Source organism: Typopeltis vanoorti, chromosome 1 (assembly GCF_054136105.1).
Source record: "Typopeltis vanoorti isolate ZY-2024b chromosome 1, IOZ_Tvanoo_1.0, whole genome shotgun sequence".
Classification (NCBI taxonomy): Eukaryota; Metazoa; Arthropoda; class Arachnida; order Uropygi; family Thelyphonidae; genus Typopeltis; species Typopeltis vanoorti.
In genome coordinates this window covers 54,317,787-54,335,785 of record NC_143549.1, presented here as the reverse complement: position 1 = coordinate 54,335,785, position 17,999 = coordinate 54,317,787, and the positions used below count along the sequence as shown (strand labels likewise).

Here is a 17,999-nt window from a genome sequence, read left to right as displayed (position 1 = left end):
TCCTCAGCTATGCCTCTGTAACTTAGTGGTCTGCAGAATTGTTTTAGGCATTTTACTGGTCCTTGGGCTTAGAAAGGTTGAGAAACGCTGTACTAGATGATCGCAACTGTTGAATGATGAGTGACAACAAAGAAATAATGCCAACCTACCTTCAAAGTTTGCAGTCTCATCACTTTTTCACAAGCATATTTGTAATAGGAACAGCCTTATATGGAACTGCAGCAAGATATTCCTTAGTTTCACTATGCCTTACAAGCTGACAATATTTAGCAGCTATATCGCATTTACCAAACTTACAGTGACCTTTTGTAGCATCATCAGGAACTTCACACAACCATTTACTAAACATTCCCATTTGCAACCACTCCCTCCTAAATTTTTTTCTTGTAAGCTTTATTTTTCTCTTTGCTCATTTTTGAAGAAGGGTATATCACTCTTTACTGCAATGAATTATGATCAGTCTTTGAAAACTTCCCAATCGCAATCGTAAAAACCAGAACACTGTGCAAAGACCAACTTGAAGTGGAGCTATCAGCTTTGATGCGACAAAATGGCAGACTGTTGGGCCACCTGACTGACATCATCATGCGTTTGAAACATGTACGATGCACACACACCAAACATACAATACAATTCCTTATCAAATACGAACATCCGGAAAACTTTTAAAACAATTTCTTTAACCGTAAGTTATAAAAACAACTAAAAAGAGCTGAAACTAGTTCTGAAGGAGCTAGATTTGGAGCTAGGTGCTAGATTAAAATTTTTGGAGATAGGGAAGAAAAAAAAGAGCTAGATCTAGCTCCAAAAGAGCTAAATTGGCAACACTGCTGTATATGATTCTACTTATCAACCATGCTTATCAATAAAATGCAAGTAGGTTGCTAAAATAAGACCAACTCTTGTGCACACACACTCAAAAAAAGGTACTGAACTTCAACATAATTGAACTCCATAACATATTTCATGTAATGGAGTTCAATTATTCAGTACTGTGTTTTTAGTTCCATACTGTATATATATATTCTTCTTGTTCTTTGGTGCATCAATCCGAAGATTGGTTAGTAATAGCAGCACATCATAACATCCTGTCTTGTGACAGGATGTTATGATTTGCTGGTATTTATTGCATCTTCAGGAGGTGAAACATTTGGCTCCAGACAATACTATCGAAGGCTTTCTCCAAGTCAAGAAAGACTATCAGGGTATTTTGATTCTTCTCAAATCTTCTTTCAATAACTGTTCATAGAGTTAGGGTTGCTTCTCTTGTCCCCTGCAGTTTCCTGAATCCAAACTGGTCATTGCCAATATGCTCTTCAACCTAGTTAGTCTTTTTTTCTGTATAATTTTTAGTAGTATTTTCGAAGCATGTGATATTAAGCTTATTGTTCGATGATTTTCACACTTGTTTGCATTATTTACTTTACTGTGTGTGTGTGTGTGTGTGTGTGTGTGTGTGTGTGTGTGTGTGTGTGTGTGTGTGTGTGTGTGTGTGTGTGTGTGTGTGTGTTATTATAATTCATTTTACTCAGTGTGAAATATTAAAAAGTTTTAATGACTGATACCAAGAGATGACATGGTATATTTGAAACTAGTTTACTAGTTTCGTTGAATTGATCAACATCTTCAGGTATCACAATCAAAGAAATATATAAAAAATTACAGAGACTTAAAATTGCATTAACAGAACAAGTACAAAAGACAGTAGCATGTTTGAAAACAAAATGCGAGCTTGAGTTCCAAATAAACGTAGACTACACGCTGTCACGAGTGCGCCAATACTGAACAGAGGCAACGTGTGTGTCAGAGAGATTGAAACTTAGGCTGTTGTTGATATGTGAAGAATCTAGAGAAATTTCTCTAAATTCGACAATCTTTCTCTCGAGCTCATCATAGCACACATGGATGTTAGAGGTTTGAGTCCAGTTCACAATGTGTTGGCGGCCTTCGTCTGAGTTAACTGAAAAGAGAACGTGGCTAGAGAGAGAGAGAGAGCACTGGCTCTAGTCCTGTTGTAGGAGATATCTCTACGGTGTTTTTCCAAACATGGAAGGATGGATTTAGCAGTCTGGCCATAGTATGGCTTTCCACAATCACATAAAATCTTGTACACTCGTGGAAACTGAGCTCCCAGAACTTCGTTTAGTACTAAGTATTGAACGAAGTTCTGGGAGCATAGTAAAGCAAGTTCTGAAGTTAAACTTCTTGAGAATTTTTTCCAGTTTTGGTGAAAGAGAACTGATGTAAAAAAACAGATTTAATGGCCAGTTTCGACATTGTTTCTCTCTTTACAAATGTGCCTGCTCAAGAAGTCTTCGATCTTATCAAGAACAAATTATCCAAAAAAACTCTTTACTTTACTCTCCCATTGCATAAAGTCAGGATACTTCAAATATGACAATAAGATCTACTTACAAAACTCAGGTCTGGCCATGGGCAGCCCAATCTCTCCGATTCTCGCAGATATATTTCTCAACGATTTTGAAGAAAAAGCTATCAACTCCTTCTCCCTTAATCCAAACTTTTGGTATTGTTATATTGATGATATTTTCCTCATCTGGGAAGATGGTGTCAACAACCTCAATTTATTTTTAGACCACCTAAACAAGTGTCATGAAAAAATTTCTTTTACCTTCGAACTGGAATCCGATGACTGCCTCCCCTTTCTAGACCTGAAACTTACCAGATGTGCTGAGAGTATTAAAATCTCAACTTTTAGAAAACCTACCTAATGCTGATAGATATCTTCATGCTTCCTCCCATCACTAGCCCCCCCCCCCCCCACACACACACACATACACAAAAATTTGGTATTATTTTCACTTTAGCTCACCGAGCCAAATCATTACTTACAGAAGAAACAGAAATTGAAATGAACTCCTTTTTGTTAAAAAAACTTTTATTAATAATGATTTCTCTCCTAAGAAAATTACAAATTTCTTTCCCCCAGTCAACTCAACTACTTCTGAAGATTCCTCTTCCCCCCAGAGCCTTCATCTCTTTGCCTTACATCAGCTCTCTTTCACCAAAACTGGCAAAAATTCTCAAGAAGTTTAACTTCAGAACTTGCTTTACTACGCTCCAAAATCTTCGTTCAATACTTAGTAAATCTAAAGAGAAACATCTTCCAACTCAGTTTCCAGGATTGTACAAGATTTTATGTGATTGTGGAAAGCCATACTATGGCCAGACTGCTAAATCCATCCTTCTACGTTTGGAAGAACACCATAGAGATATCTCCTACAACAGGACTAGAGCCAGTGCTCTCTCAAGCCACGTTCTCTTTTCAGTTAACTCAGACGAAGGCCGCCAACACATTGTGAACTGGACTCAAACCTCTAACATCCATGTGTGCTATGATGAGCTCGAGAGAAAGATTGTCGAATTTAGAGAAATTTCTCTAGATTCTTCACATATCAACAACAGCCTAAGTTTCAATCTCTCTGACACACACGTTGCCTCTGTTCAGTATTGGCGCACTCGTGACAGCGTGCAGTCTACGTTTATTTGGAACTCAAGCTCGCATTTTGTTTTCAAACATGCTACTGTCTTTTGTACTTGTTCTGTTAATGCAATTTTAAGTCTCTGTAATTTTTTATATATTTCTTTGATTGTGATACCTAAAGATGTTGATCAATTCAACGAAACTAGTAAACTAGTAGTATATTTTCAAATATACAATGTCATATATATAGTTGTTCCCATAATAATAGGTGCTTTAGGCGTCATCCCTAAAACATTGAAAAAACATCTAGAAGCACTCGAGTTAGATGGATTAAAAATTGGGCAGCTGCAGAAGGCCGCTTTGTTCGGCACAGCTTTCATTTTCAGAAAGTATTTCCACAACTCATAGGCTCTTGGGTAGGGCTCGAATTAGTGGAATATAACCAGCCTTTTCTTAAGACTGAGGAAGCAAATCAAGCTTTGATGAATATTCCACCAATCCACCACCCGCAACTACCTTCATCTATACCAACGGCATCTACTGCCAACCACGACTACTACCACCACCACTAGTATTTTCACAGACAATCAAACATCCATGCTCACAGCAGGATTCGAACCTGCAACCTTTCGGCTGGAGAGTGGATATGCTAATCATTTGGCCAACCAGGCCGGCTTATTAAAAGGTGTCTATCATATCCCCTGTTTTCCACCTATCAACAAACTTCTGCAATCCAGAAACCTCGATTGTATACTCAAAGGGAGCATTCCACAATCTAATCACCATCTTGGTCAGTCGTATCTGAATCCTTTCAACTACTTCATTCCCAACAAACCCTAGTGACCAGAACTGATAAAAATGTGAGCAAATAAAGGCCTTATAAAGTGGAATAACATCTTTATCTCTTGAGCTAATGCAAGTAGTCCTAGTACGTAGTACAATCTCGGGCAACTCGCAGCAAAGGTGGTAAAGTTCTGATCGCTATTCTTGGTATTTTCCATAATGTAAAAACACATTTCCTAGGAAATGTATGCTGTTATTACATTATGGTGGGAGGTCACTACCCAGACCGGTTTCAGCCTTCTTATGTGTTCTTCAATAGCCAAGTAATCCTATAATCTACTTTTTCAACTTCAATTCTATTTATTACCAGCACCAAATTCCAAGCTTCAATAATTTCCTGGGAGGTGCAGTTCCATTAATGTAGTATACAGCTTAATTCATTTATCCCAGAACGGATAACTCTATACTTCTCCACATTAAACAGACTACCCATTATTTCTAGCCCATACTGGCAACCTATTTAAATCATTCTACAAACTCTCCACATTGCCTTGATTAACTATTACACTACCCAATTTTGTATCATCAGCAAACAACTGAATATTTCCTATATCATTTATTTACATATTAAAGAGTACTGGTCATAGCACAGAACCCTGCGACACACCAGTAACCTGCTTTCTGATCCCCCATATAACCAGTGTCATATCCATCCCCATTTGTTCTACTTTTCATGACAAAGTTTCATATCGTATTCTACCAAGTGCCTTTGTAAAATTCAACAATCATGTTGACATTCTCTTTATTCAACTTGGCTGTCACTATTATAAAAGAGCTATACTACTCTTGAGACAGTGATTTGTCTATAATTTACTACTGCAGTTTTAAAACCCATTATGGAATATGCTTTGCATCTGGATGCAAACATCACAAACCAGTTTAGATAAGCTTATAAAAATTCTAAAAAATGCAACTAAAATCATATATGGACTAAGGAATACAACTCCTGGAAAAAACATCAGAATTCGAATCCAACTTTGAAAATTATATGGCAAGAAAACCTTAATAAGTTTGTAGAAAAAAAAAGCCAACCTTGCACAACATAGAACAAGTGAACTTTTAAAAAAGTGGCAAGCAACAAACAGAATTAAAAAAAAAAAATCAACTGCATAAAATCATGGAAAATAAAATTCCCTTAGACTGTCCAAATAAAATGGCCAACCACCCAGTTCCTCCAAATCAAGACGGGAAAAATATAGTTATTAATTTTGGAATAGGGGAAACACAAGGGGGGGGGAACGCCTAGAAAACCTGAATTTTGAGATCATTAGCTCTCTCAAAACTAATGAAATATGGACCTGATTCAATAAAGATATACACAGATGGCTCCAAAAATTCAAACAGAAATTCTGGAAATGGTATACTCATCTATGGCTCTCAAAATATAGAACAAAAATCAATCAAAAGTATAGGATGCAACTCATACTATGCAGAATTAATAGCCATTAACACAGTACTGCAGCATTTGGATAAACAAAACCCAAAAGGAATTTATAGTTTTCAGATTCCTTAGCAGCCCTATTAAGAACTGCTGCACTAGTCACCAAGAAATATGTAGAGACATATCAAAAAACAAACTATGTAAGGATTCTAAATAATTTTTCACTTGATTCCATCCCATGTGGGATTAAAGGGAAATGAATCTGTAGATCAGGGTTTCTCAAACTTCAGATATCCATGTACCCCTTCTTAAATTTTTATTATTAACCAAGTACCCCCTAATTAATTAAAAAATAATTAATTTAAAATATCAATTAAAAATCTATTTTACTTGAATTTATATGTTCACGTAAACAAAAAATATGATTTATTTTTAAATTTTGGTTCTCTAGAGATGTCAGATGACACACTCATCAATTTCATTTGATCCAGATGCAATATCAACATTTTCTTGTTCCTTACAGCTACTCGTATATGCTATATTGCCCTCTTTTGGGAGTTTTATAAATTCAATCTTTAATCAATGATCCATACGTAAGAATTTGAAAGCTAAAAAAAAATACTGTATTTATTCGAATATAACTAACTTTTTCCCCCCCCCAAAAAAAGCTAAAAAATCGTGTTGTGAGATACATGCGGGAATTTTCGGAAACTAAAGTATTCAGAAAAAAACTGAAAATGGTGCGACTTACCAAGAAGCTCCTACTCGCTATCACTACTTTTGGCATCGAGAAGTTTCTTTGTGTGCATCGTCAAAGTCATCTACCCAAATAGCGTCATCTTCTTTCCCATTATTTCAAGCAAAAATTACTAGTAATTTACAAGACTTGAGATACGTAGAGCAGCGAAGAACTGCATATGATTGGTGCAGCATTAACAAAAGATCGCACGAACCAAAGACAAATTAGCTTTTCAACAGTTGAGTTGAAATGCTAATTCCCTTCAACCGAATTCCATAATATCTGAAACATATTCATAATATTATCATCATTATTCATGACACCTCCAAGGAGTCCGAAGTCTCATCGCGGGAGGACACCTATTGTACAACTCTGTCTCCACCACCACTACACCGAACCTCTACTACCAACCATCAACACCAGCACCATCTACTGGCCATTACCACTACCACAGCTAGTAATTTTTTGTCAGTAAATTGCGTGTGTTCTGAAGGGCCGATTTGTCTGTGTGCGGGATGAAAAATCCCTGCTACCTCCGTATGAGATCAACTAACTCATCTTCGATTGAAAATCGTCCATATAAAGAATCCTATTTCTTAGTTTTAACACATTAATGACGGGGGTGGTTTCAAGCAAAAACCATATGTTCCACCAGCAACATATGGTTTTGCTTGGTCTCTACAGCAGTTTCTGTCGGAGAGGGGATGTGATTCATTAGTTAGTGCCGTTTTATCTGGTTGTCTCTAATTGCACTGTTTGTTGAAAAATATAATAACTCCTTTAATTATGCATAGCCGAAAATTGCCACGTACCCCCCCCCCCCAACAAACTTTCGCGTACCCCTGGGGATACACGTACCACACTTTGAGAAACACTGCTGTAAATGAAGTGGCATAAATGGCTGAAACATGAAGTGATATCACAGATTTTGATTTTTTAAAAATACTCAAAAAGAAAACATAAAAAGAATGATTATCCAGGACATGACTCACCACTAGTATTCAGTAGAAAAACCAGGAGGTACCATCAACTCCAAGTTTAATCACTGTGCCACTACCATGATCTCATGCCTCAAGACCGGCCACAAAAGACCAAGTTGGCAATGGCATAAAAGTCTTCCCATGTGCAAAATCTGTAACATCGAGGAATCATCACCACTGCATTTACTAACATGTATGAATATTTCTAAATGTGAACTTTATAACAATCCAGATGAAGTGTTTTATAAAATACATGAATTTGACCTCTATGATCTGGTGTAATAATACCATGGGATAATAAAAAAAAAAGTTTTAAAACCAACTTTATGCAAAAGAAATTTTAATTCCTCCTTCCACTCTCTATCTCGGAACTTTGCCAGAGCTGAGACTTAAACAACCTAGTCAGATTTATTGCCAGTTTCCTTATTGCAAAATACAAGCTAATATCCTATCTAATCAGACAGCCACATTTGTATTGATTCTGCAGTATCCTGTACCTCCAATTCATCAAACTGTTTTTGGGCAGCAGCAGCATCATCACTTGGATAATGTACCTTTTGCAAACTCTATAACTCAACTATTTTGTCTACTTCTGTCATCTCACTACAATCAGCATTCAAAGTTTTCTTCCATAGTCATTCTTCCTCTTACTTACCACATAAGGAAAGAACTCTTTGGGAACCTTGCATCCATCAAACTCAAACCATAGTCCACAAATCTACATTATTTCTTCTGCACAACCTGTGTATTGATTCATTTGTTATCAATGTCGCTCTTTCTTCTTCTTCTCAGTTTGCTCTGTAGCATGGAAGTTCTTTCTATGATAACTAATAATTCTTTAATTATTAGTTATCATATTAGCATGGCAGAATACTTAATCTTCACCCTCATGTTCTTCTTTTTTTGCTTCAGCCAACAATTTCTTCATAAAATACTTCTCACCCCAACCCTTGGGTCATTAGTGCCAAGGCCAACTTCAATATGAGGAGTTTCATGTCATGTGGAATGTGTACAAGATGTATTCACTAGATGCAAGTTACTTTATTTAAAAAAGGAGAATATGGTAAGAAAATTTGCCTTGTAGTTCTACATATACCACTTCATAAGAGAATGTTTTCCATGTTTTGCAACCTCCCAAGTCAGCACTGCATGATCATCCACCCCAATCAGAGGCAATGTGGCAACTCTGGTTATGGATAGTTCTTTTCATCCTATGGCAGCATGTGATGAAGGAGATTTCAGGTCCCCCTCCATCACATGCTGCCTTAAAGAATTATCTCTTCACACATACAAACTTACATGAATCCACTCCTAATTGCTGAAGTTTCTCTTCCTAATTGGGATGGTTAACCCTGTTTCCCCTATGTAAGGTAAGTAACACGTGCATTGTATTTTGTAAATCCCTGGGTGGGCTAGGTGTGGAAGAGGAGTTTTGGAAAAGCTGAGTAGGTGTCTTAATTTTGTCAGGGATTTAAAGGTGGTTTTGATGTTGTATTTGTGTAGTGTTCTGTCTATTTTTTTCTGAAATGCCTCTAACATAAGGAATGGCAATGGCATTCTTGAAATCTTTTTTGTTTTTAATGGTGTCTCTTTGGAGGATCTTGTGAATAACTTTTTTAATGTATCCATTTTTTTATAAATGTATGGTTGATGATCTCGTATTCCTGGTTTAGAGTTTGCTCATTTAAACAAATAGTTTGAGATCTGTGTTTAAGGGTGCTTATGACCCCAAGTTTTTGTGTTAGGTGGTGGTAAGAATTTTTGCGTATGTACTGGTCTGTGTGCGTGTGGGTTTGCGGTAGACTGAGAAGGAGAGACAGCTTGAGGGAAGATGTATGACAAGTGTGTCTAAGAAAAGAAGAGAGTTGTTTTTTTTCTATTTCAGTGGTGAATTGGATACGTTTATGTTGTTTGTTTAGGTGGCTAAGGAATGTATTTAGTGCTTCGCAGCCGTGGGGTCAAATGGCAAAAATATCATCAATGTATCTGAGGCAAATTTTGGGGTTTAGGCATGCTGACTCTAGAGCTAGTTGCTCAAAGACTTCCATAATAAAAAATTAGCTATTGGGGGAGGGAGGGGGAATGGTGAGCCTATGGCTGTACCTTCTTTTTGAAGGTAAAAATTGTTTTGCCACATGAAATATCAGGAGTGGAGTACATGGGCAAAGAGGACCATGATGTCGTGGAAATATGTTCTGTAAGAGCACAATAGTATAGTTGATCAGAACATTGCTCAAAAGGGCAGTTATGTCCAAGCTGACTAATAAATCTTGATCGTTGAGTGTAACGTTTTTAATTTTGCTTATGAAATGTTGTGTATTTTTCATGTAGGAAGGGGAAATGACCTACCAATTCCTTGAGTGTGGGCGCTAATTTTTTGGCTAAGTGGTACTTAGGGCTGTCAATTCCTTCAACAATCAGATGTAGTGGCACGTTTGCTTTGTGTATTTTTGGCAAGACGTAAATTCTGGGCGAGCAGGCATAATGAGGTATTAGTTTTTTGGTAGTTTCTTCTGACCATGTGTTAACGGATTTAATTAATTCAGTTGTTTTCTTTTTAGATGCATTTCGTGGGATTGCAGTTTACCATTTATGTTAGAGGTGTTTCAGAAAAAAAAAAGAACACTGCACAAATACAACATCAAAACCATCTTTAAACCCCTGACAAAATTAAGACACCTACTCAGTTCTTCCAAAGATCCTCTTCCACACCTAGCCCACCTGGGAGTTTACAAAATACAATGCACATGTAACTTACTATGGTTAGTCCTGTTTTCCCTATGTATAGTAAGTTACATGTGCATTGTATTTTGTAAACTCCTCGGTGGGTTAGGTGTGGAAGAGGATCTTTGGAAGAACTGAGTAGGTGTCTTAATTTTGTCCTTCCCAATTAGGAAGGACAAACACAAATGACACATTAAATACCTCCATTTTGGAAAAACTGGCCTTTCAGACCATGCACTCCAGACATACTACAGAACTGATTGGAAAGGTACTAAGTCCTTACACCATACCAAGGTTCGAGAGGAAATTTAAAGAAGCATATGAAATGCTCAAACACAATCCTAATCGGAACAAAAATGATGGTCTAACCATTCCAAGAATGTGGAGGACCCATTTACAACCATTATAGGAACCAGAACAAGCCAAAGAAAAATCTCAATACAAGAAGACTTGGCGAATTTTTTTTTTAACATTCAATAGTAACCTGAATGGTGGAAGTCCAGAAGAAAAGCTTATTAAGGGAGGACTTGAGCAGGATTTATTTTTATTTTTTACCACTAGAGGTCAGGCTAAGTAAAAGATCAATTAACAGCGTAGATTCAATTTATTTTTATAGAGTGCAAGAGCATGTAGTTTGTCTTCATATACAAATGTATTTTTCTGATGATGACCTCAATACAGGGGTCAAAACATCAAGTGTTAATTAATTAATAATAAGTAACATAATCATTTCAACACACGTTTTGTGTCCCTAAATTCGTAAATATGAAAGCTGATCACCGTGTAACCTTAAAAGAAATGTGACTTGGTAACTGAACTTGATTCTCGACATGAGCACAATTCTTAATGACTGGAAGAAAACCAAAATAATTCCTTGATATATGGATGGAGTCAGGAAAGATACATGAATTATATCATTAAGGTACTGGAGAGGCTAATTATTATCCACATTCAGAAATAGGGAGATAGTGTTGTCCTGTATAGAGAATTAAGGTGCTATTTTTTATTAAAAGCAGTCTTTAGCAGAAATGCTCATGTTTGATAACACGAGTGACTGTGGAATTGGTCAAGAGAAGTGGATATATATCAATATATCCACTTCTCTTGATGTTTGATTTTTGTGAGGCAATGAATAGGATTCTACATGGCAGGTTGTTACACAAACTCAAAAGGGATGGGTATTGCAAAATAGGCTTGTGAAATAGGAGAGTGGCCGAGTCTCAGAGTAATGCATGTAGGTGTTGTTTAAGGTAACAAGTGGTGAACCACAGGGAATATATTTAGGATACTGTTGTTTAATTTGTATATTCATGATGTTGGGGTTGTTCTATATAGTAATATACAATTATTTGTTGAAGCAAAGTTAGTAAGGGCAATAAGATATTTCTAAAAAGAACCCTTAAGTGATCTGAAAACACTGGTTCTATGAACAATGAATGTCAGTACAGTGTTAAGTGCAGGGTTATGCATTCTGGATGATGCAGGCAATACTAATGCTAACTTACTACAAGCAGTCAAATGAAACTACAGATTGAGGGTGGGGGAATGGTAGATAATTACATTTTAGGTACCATACTGCTGAGAAAATTGGTAAGACAACATGGACTATTCTCAGGTATAGTCACCTAGGTTCACAAATTGAGAACATTGTTAGCATCCAGGAATGTGTTAGCAGAGCTAACTCAAGTGGTATGGTCACTTAAACAGAATGGGAAAGGAAAGATTAACAAAACAAGTGTTCTCTGGTTGGCAGGAAAAAGACCAGAGGAAGATTACTATCTAGGTGGATTCATACAGTTAAAAGTTCCTTAGAAGATAAAAATATAAGATTTAATAATGTTGGAGTCTTGACAGGTAAGAGATTGAATTTGGAGGAAAATTGTAGGTAGGAAGTTAGAAATGATGTTAGTTTTTCGTGTAGTACTATCATATCCTGTACACCCCCCCCCCTTGATGGTACATATCAGGAATTTGATGATCATACTGCTGGAGTGGTTAAGTCATCACTTAACAACACACAATTGCTGATGACTTGAAAAGAACATTCCTATTACAAAGGTTTTGTAAGACAACATGGACTCCTGTTCTCGGATATGGTCACCTAGGTTCACAAATTGAGAACATTCTAAATGAAAATCGAGCACACCAACTAAGATGATATCTAGCTTATAGAACTGTGCATATGAGACAAAATGAAGGAACATGGTCTAAAGTGAATAACAGAAGAAAGGAGATACAACAGAAACATATAAGTTAGTCAGCTGATCTTATACATAGAGAAGTGAGACGATTTTGAAGTACATTGCAACTGGGAAAAGAGCTTTATATCAACTGTTGAAAGTGAAGATAAACTTTTTTTTTTAAAGAAAGATATGTACATATTTAGGCAACGAGTGACCTGGAAGAGCCTACATGATAATATGGTACCAAGAAAATCTAAGTGTGAATTAAACAAAAAGGAGAACAATTCTGAATATCACTGATTTGAAACAAAATTTTTAAAAAAATTCACATGTATACACACACGCATATACATATGTATACAGGGTGGTGCAAAAGTAGCAAAAGGGGTTGAAAAAAATCATAACTCTTTAAAATTCAATGTTTTTCTAATTTTTCTTTTCAGAGCTTGTGAAGTACATCTGGGAGATTCAGTATGGAACGTTACACCATTATGCAATGAACCAAGATTATAGAGCTTTATTTTAAACATCATCGTTCAATAATCCAGACCCAACGAGCCTATCGCCGTCATTTTAATGCTCGAAATGCATTCTCTGAATCGATGACTTAGTGGGATGTTTTCGGCAGCAAGGTGCAGTGCAAGATCTCCAAAGATCTAGAAGACAACGTTGTGACATGAAGTGACATAAATATTCAACACGTTCAGGAGAGTATTGAGGAGAACATCAAGCCGAAGGCATACTGCTGATACTCCAGAGATGTGGTTCAAACAGGATAGGGCCACTGCTCAAGTCACGATAGGGATCTTAAGGGAGCTGTTTGACAAACATCTAATTTCAAGAAATTCCATTCAAATGGCCCACTCATTCACCAGATTTAGTGGCCCCTGACTTTTCCCTTTGGGAACATCTTAAGGAGAGGGTGTATGTGAATAAACCCAGAAACACAAAGCAGCTCAAAGAGAACATTTGAGCCGAAATACAGGAATTAACACCAGATACTCTGACACGCATAATGGAAAATGTTCTCAAAAGAGCCCAACTTTGTGAAGCTGAAAATGGCAGTCACTTGCAGGACATAGTCTTCCATACCTAGCTCATAAAATTCTGCATGCATTATATGTTACTGTTTTGAAGAGAAATAAATTCAAAACTTAGAATTTAAAAAGTTATTATTGTAAACCCCTTTGCTACTTTTATGCCACCCTGTGTATATATTATTATTTGTGACACCTCCAAGGAGTCCGAAGACTCATCGCGGGATATATATATATATGCAATATAAAATAAATTACAATTGAATAAATGATAATGAAATATATTAAACAATGAAATATTGAAATTTAAATATGGTATAATGTCATTAAATGATAAAAATTCAATCTGGATGAGTATTTCACAAACATGAATAATGTAAAAAGAACTTGGAAGCCAGTGCAGTACACCAAGTGAAGTATAGTGTCACAACAATGCTACTACAATTTGCCAATCATTTTAGCATTAGCATTCACCTATAACATATGCCATAATATTTATTCTAAATTGCCTAAAGCACTATTTCTTAAAGGTTCTTTGTTATACATTATACTTACTAATCTAATTCAGAATTCATTTCCTCTGGCTTAGACGGAATTTTCTTTCAGAATATGATTGTGCCTTCCTTAGTAGGTTAGTCACCCTATCTGCCTGCATTTTGTATTTATGAGCCTGCTGATCAACTTTTTCTTTTCTTTATATTCCTTACATAACTTTATATTATTATTACTATTATCATCTAAACTCCATGGAGTCAGAGATTCATCGTGGGAGGTACACACTATTGTACATAATGCTCATCCAACTGTGCCTAAAAAAACTGATTCAATGTGTCTACATTCACAACACACTAAGGCAATGCATTCCACTCACCAACCACTCTCCATACAAAGAAGCTGCTCCTCACACCCTCCTTATAGTTTCCAGCAATGGCCTCTTGTTCTATCCCCCCTCCCATTTTATAAAAAACCTCTTCCAAGTCAACCTGATAACCACCCCTGACTAGCTTATGTCTCAATCATATCCTCCCACCCCCACGCTCTTCCTCCTTCACAACTTAAATTCTCTCAATCTGTCCTCGTGCTCCACATTCCAAAGACTACTGATCACCTTTGTGAATCTTCTCTGGACCCTTTCCAAGATATCCTTGTCACCATGAAAACCCAGAAACCAAATCTGTGCACAATATTCCATATGAGGCCCTATACAATGGCATCATAACCTCTCTATTTCTGCATGTCAGGGTCCTGTGTATCATTGCCATTATCTGATGTGATGTCTTCAAAACTTGTGCCCCTGAATTTCAGGTCCTTGTTCACCATTACTCTTAGATCTCTCATCTCTTCTGCTTCCAATCAAGTTTCCCAAGCAAGTGTATACTTTACATCCAATCGTTGCTTACCAAATCTCAAAAACTTACACTTTGCAACATTGAACTGACAATTCCATTTACCTGCCCATTCGTGCAATCTATTCAAGTCATCCTGTAAGGCCGTAATATCCTTGACTCTGCATTATTTTCTCCAGTTTTGTATCATCTGCAAACAGCTGCATGCCACTAGCTAAACCCATCTCAATATCATTAACATACAAACTGAACAACATGGTCCCTAAATTGACCATTACATGGAGTATAAAAAACAAGACAGGAGAGTGATTCAGTAAGGAAAACACAAGTGCAGTATGAGCAAAAAAGCCTGGTGCTCTCCATTGTGTGTGTGTGTTAAAGATACCAAGCAGTTTTATAAGCTAGGTTTTAATCCTTTTTCCCAAGTAAGCAAACAGACAAGTAAGTCAAGTTTGCGCCTGCACGTAGTACAAGCCTGAGGCAACTCGTGGTAAAGGTGGAGTAAGCTCCAATCACTTTCCTTAGAATTTTTCCCTAATGCAAAGCACATCCCCTTGCGGAGATGTATGATGCTATGCATTAAAGGCAAGGGTCACTACCCAGACTGGTTTCGACCTTTATTGAGGTCTCATCAGTGGGAGCCAGACCTAAAAATGCCAAGGTTAAAGTAATGCAGAGCTTATAAATTTTACCTAAACAAGTTGCCATAAGGTGCTTTGACCTTATTAAATAAAAATCTCAGGATGAGAGTAAGATGCAGGAAGTTTTGCATTAGGGGAAAATACTAAGGAAAGTGACTGGATCTTACTCCACCTTTACCACGAGTTGCCTCACACTTGCACTATGTGCAGGCACAAACTTGACTTACTCGTCTCTTTTTCTTACTTGGGAAAAAGGATTAAAACCTAGCTTATAACATTGCTTGGTATCTTTAACATAGTATTTACCCAAGGTAAAAAACTTCCTGCATCTTACTCTTATCTGAGATTTTCATTTAATAAGGTCAAAGCACCTTTTGGCAACTTGTTTAGGTAAAATTTATAAGCTCTGCATTACTTCAACCTTGGCATTTTTAGGTCTGGCTCCCACTGATGAGACCTCAATAAAGGCTGAAATCGGTCTAGGTAGTGACTCTTGCCTTTAATGCATAGCATCATACATCTCCAAGGGGATGTGCTTTGCATTAGGGGAAAATACTAAGTAAAGTGATCGGATCTTACTCCACCTTTACCACGAGTTGCCTCAGACTTGCACTATGTGCAGGTGCAAACTTGACTTACTTGTCTGTTTGCTTACTTGGGAGAAAGGATTAAAACCTAGCTTATATATAATTGCTTGGTATCTTTTACCTTAAGGTAAAAAACTTCCTACAACATATATATATATATATATATATATATATATATATATATAGTTTCTGCATAATGAAGTCATTCATATATTTAATCCACACCAAATCCTACTGAACTTATGAAAGCAGTTCAATAGTATTTTCAACTCCACACTTGACCATTCCCAATGCACTGCACGCATCCTCCCCTTTGCAGTTTATGCTATGGGAAGTGCTCCCACTGTCTAAATTTGCCATAATTAATATTTCTGCAATTCCACATATACTCTCTTAACGGAAAATTCCACGTTTAGCCACCGCCCGGAGTAAGGCTGTATGATCACTCTCCGTAACTGGAAACAACGTGGTTGCTCTGTTATGGACAAACTTTCTGATATTGTCCAGATCCAGGACCTCTCAAACCCCTGGTGCCCTACATCGTATGTAGTTTCAGGTAATTAACCTGTAGTAACTACATACTCATTTTCTTTCCTTCCATCTATTCTTTGTTCATTCCAATTTATGTTTCGATTGTTAGAGTTCTCTCTCTCTCTCCTCCACGCCTAATAATTACTTGTTCTACATTAAGTGAACTAATTTCCTGATGCACGTCTTCTACATTTTGCTCTGTAGTCAGCCCCAATCTATAGTGCTAATATTAAGAAAACTGATGAGAAATTTGTTTAATAACGAAAATGTTATAATCTGTGAGTATATATTTTGCAGCAGTAACTGTTATTAAATAAACAATTTCGAAACAGTGATTTTTATTTAATTATTAAAGAAAACGTGTGTATATATACTCGCCTTGTCAAACGACCACGAGTCTAGTGAAACTCCTCCTTTTAAAGCGGAGGTAACGGAAGAATTTAAAATTACAGACGCAAAGAATACTAAGACCAATAATTCACAACTCTGGGCAAACATATTTTGGAGTTAATGCAATTTATAAATCGAGAATCTGAACAAGAATCGCGAATATTACGATACACAGAATACAAACTGACGGTATCAGACTAGCACCACTCGAAACTAAAAAAATTAGACGGCAACTATGCTGCTTCAAGCAGATTGGCGGTAATGCAGAAGTGAAAGATGTCGTTGCGTTAAACTATTGGTTGAAATATCAAGGAGAAAATACACAGCACCCAGACACGTGGAAAGCTGTCATCTTTTTCATGAAAGTATATATACGCACTCAATATTTGCCTTTAAAAAATTAGTCTTTTGTTTGTATAAATATAAATAAACTATTTAAGAAGTTTTCTGGTTAAATATAGAATCCCCAAGAAAATGAGCATATCATTAGCAAGTGTGTTTATTTTTACGCTTAGTATTCGATAGTCATTTGCGTCTATCATTAAACGTATCACATTATTCACGATAAGAACAAATACACTTTGTACTTCCCAAGCTTACATTTGGATAAAGATTAAACAGGAATGTAATATTTCTTTTCATGTACCTTTCCAATCGTTTTTTTTTCCTTTTCTTCTTTTAATGTTGCGAGATCGTAATTATTACTAAACAGCATATTTCGTTGTTATTACCGAAAACAGAGTAGCTGCTTGAAATACTATTATTATTATTCGTGACACCTCCAAGGAGTCCGAAGACTCTTCGCGGGAGGATACTTACTTAAGTAAAAATAAATTTTCTTTCACAAAAATTATATTATTGTTTAATCTAGTTCTAAAATCATTTTCTTGTTTAATCATGTACTTTAATCCATATTTTTCTTAAATCCTCTGTTCATTACTAATCTAATCTAATCTAATCCTGTAGACTCCTCTTTTGAGAGGGTTTGCAGTTGCAGCTGATGATCAGTCCTCTTCCATTCCTATCTCTTGCTTCTGTAAGACTCTTGCCCATCCAGTCTTTGATGTTGTCTTTTCATTGCAGTCGGGGGGGGGGGGGGGTCTTCCTCTCCTTCCCTCCACCATCCCCTGCAATATTATCTGGGGAGCTCTCCAGAAGAACTCCCTCATCAA

At 36.6% G+C, this 17,999-nt stretch overlaps 1 protein-coding gene across 1 annotated transcript in view; it reads right to left on the bottom strand.

Moving 5' to 3' along the window:
* Window positions 1-17,040, bottom strand: part of wbl (endoplasmic reticulum protein 29-like protein wbl) — a 149,865-nt gene extending 132,825 nt beyond the window's left edge. Inside the window, exon 1 of the mRNA XM_090390435.1 lies at window positions 16,816-17,040. Within this exon, the coding sequence (XP_090246561.1) occupies window positions 16,816-16,935 (120 nt within the window). The 5' untranslated portion in view covers window positions 16,936-17,040. The remainder of the gene's footprint in view (window positions 1-16,815) is intronic.
* Between the last annotated feature and the right edge of the window lie 959 nt (window positions 17,041-17,999).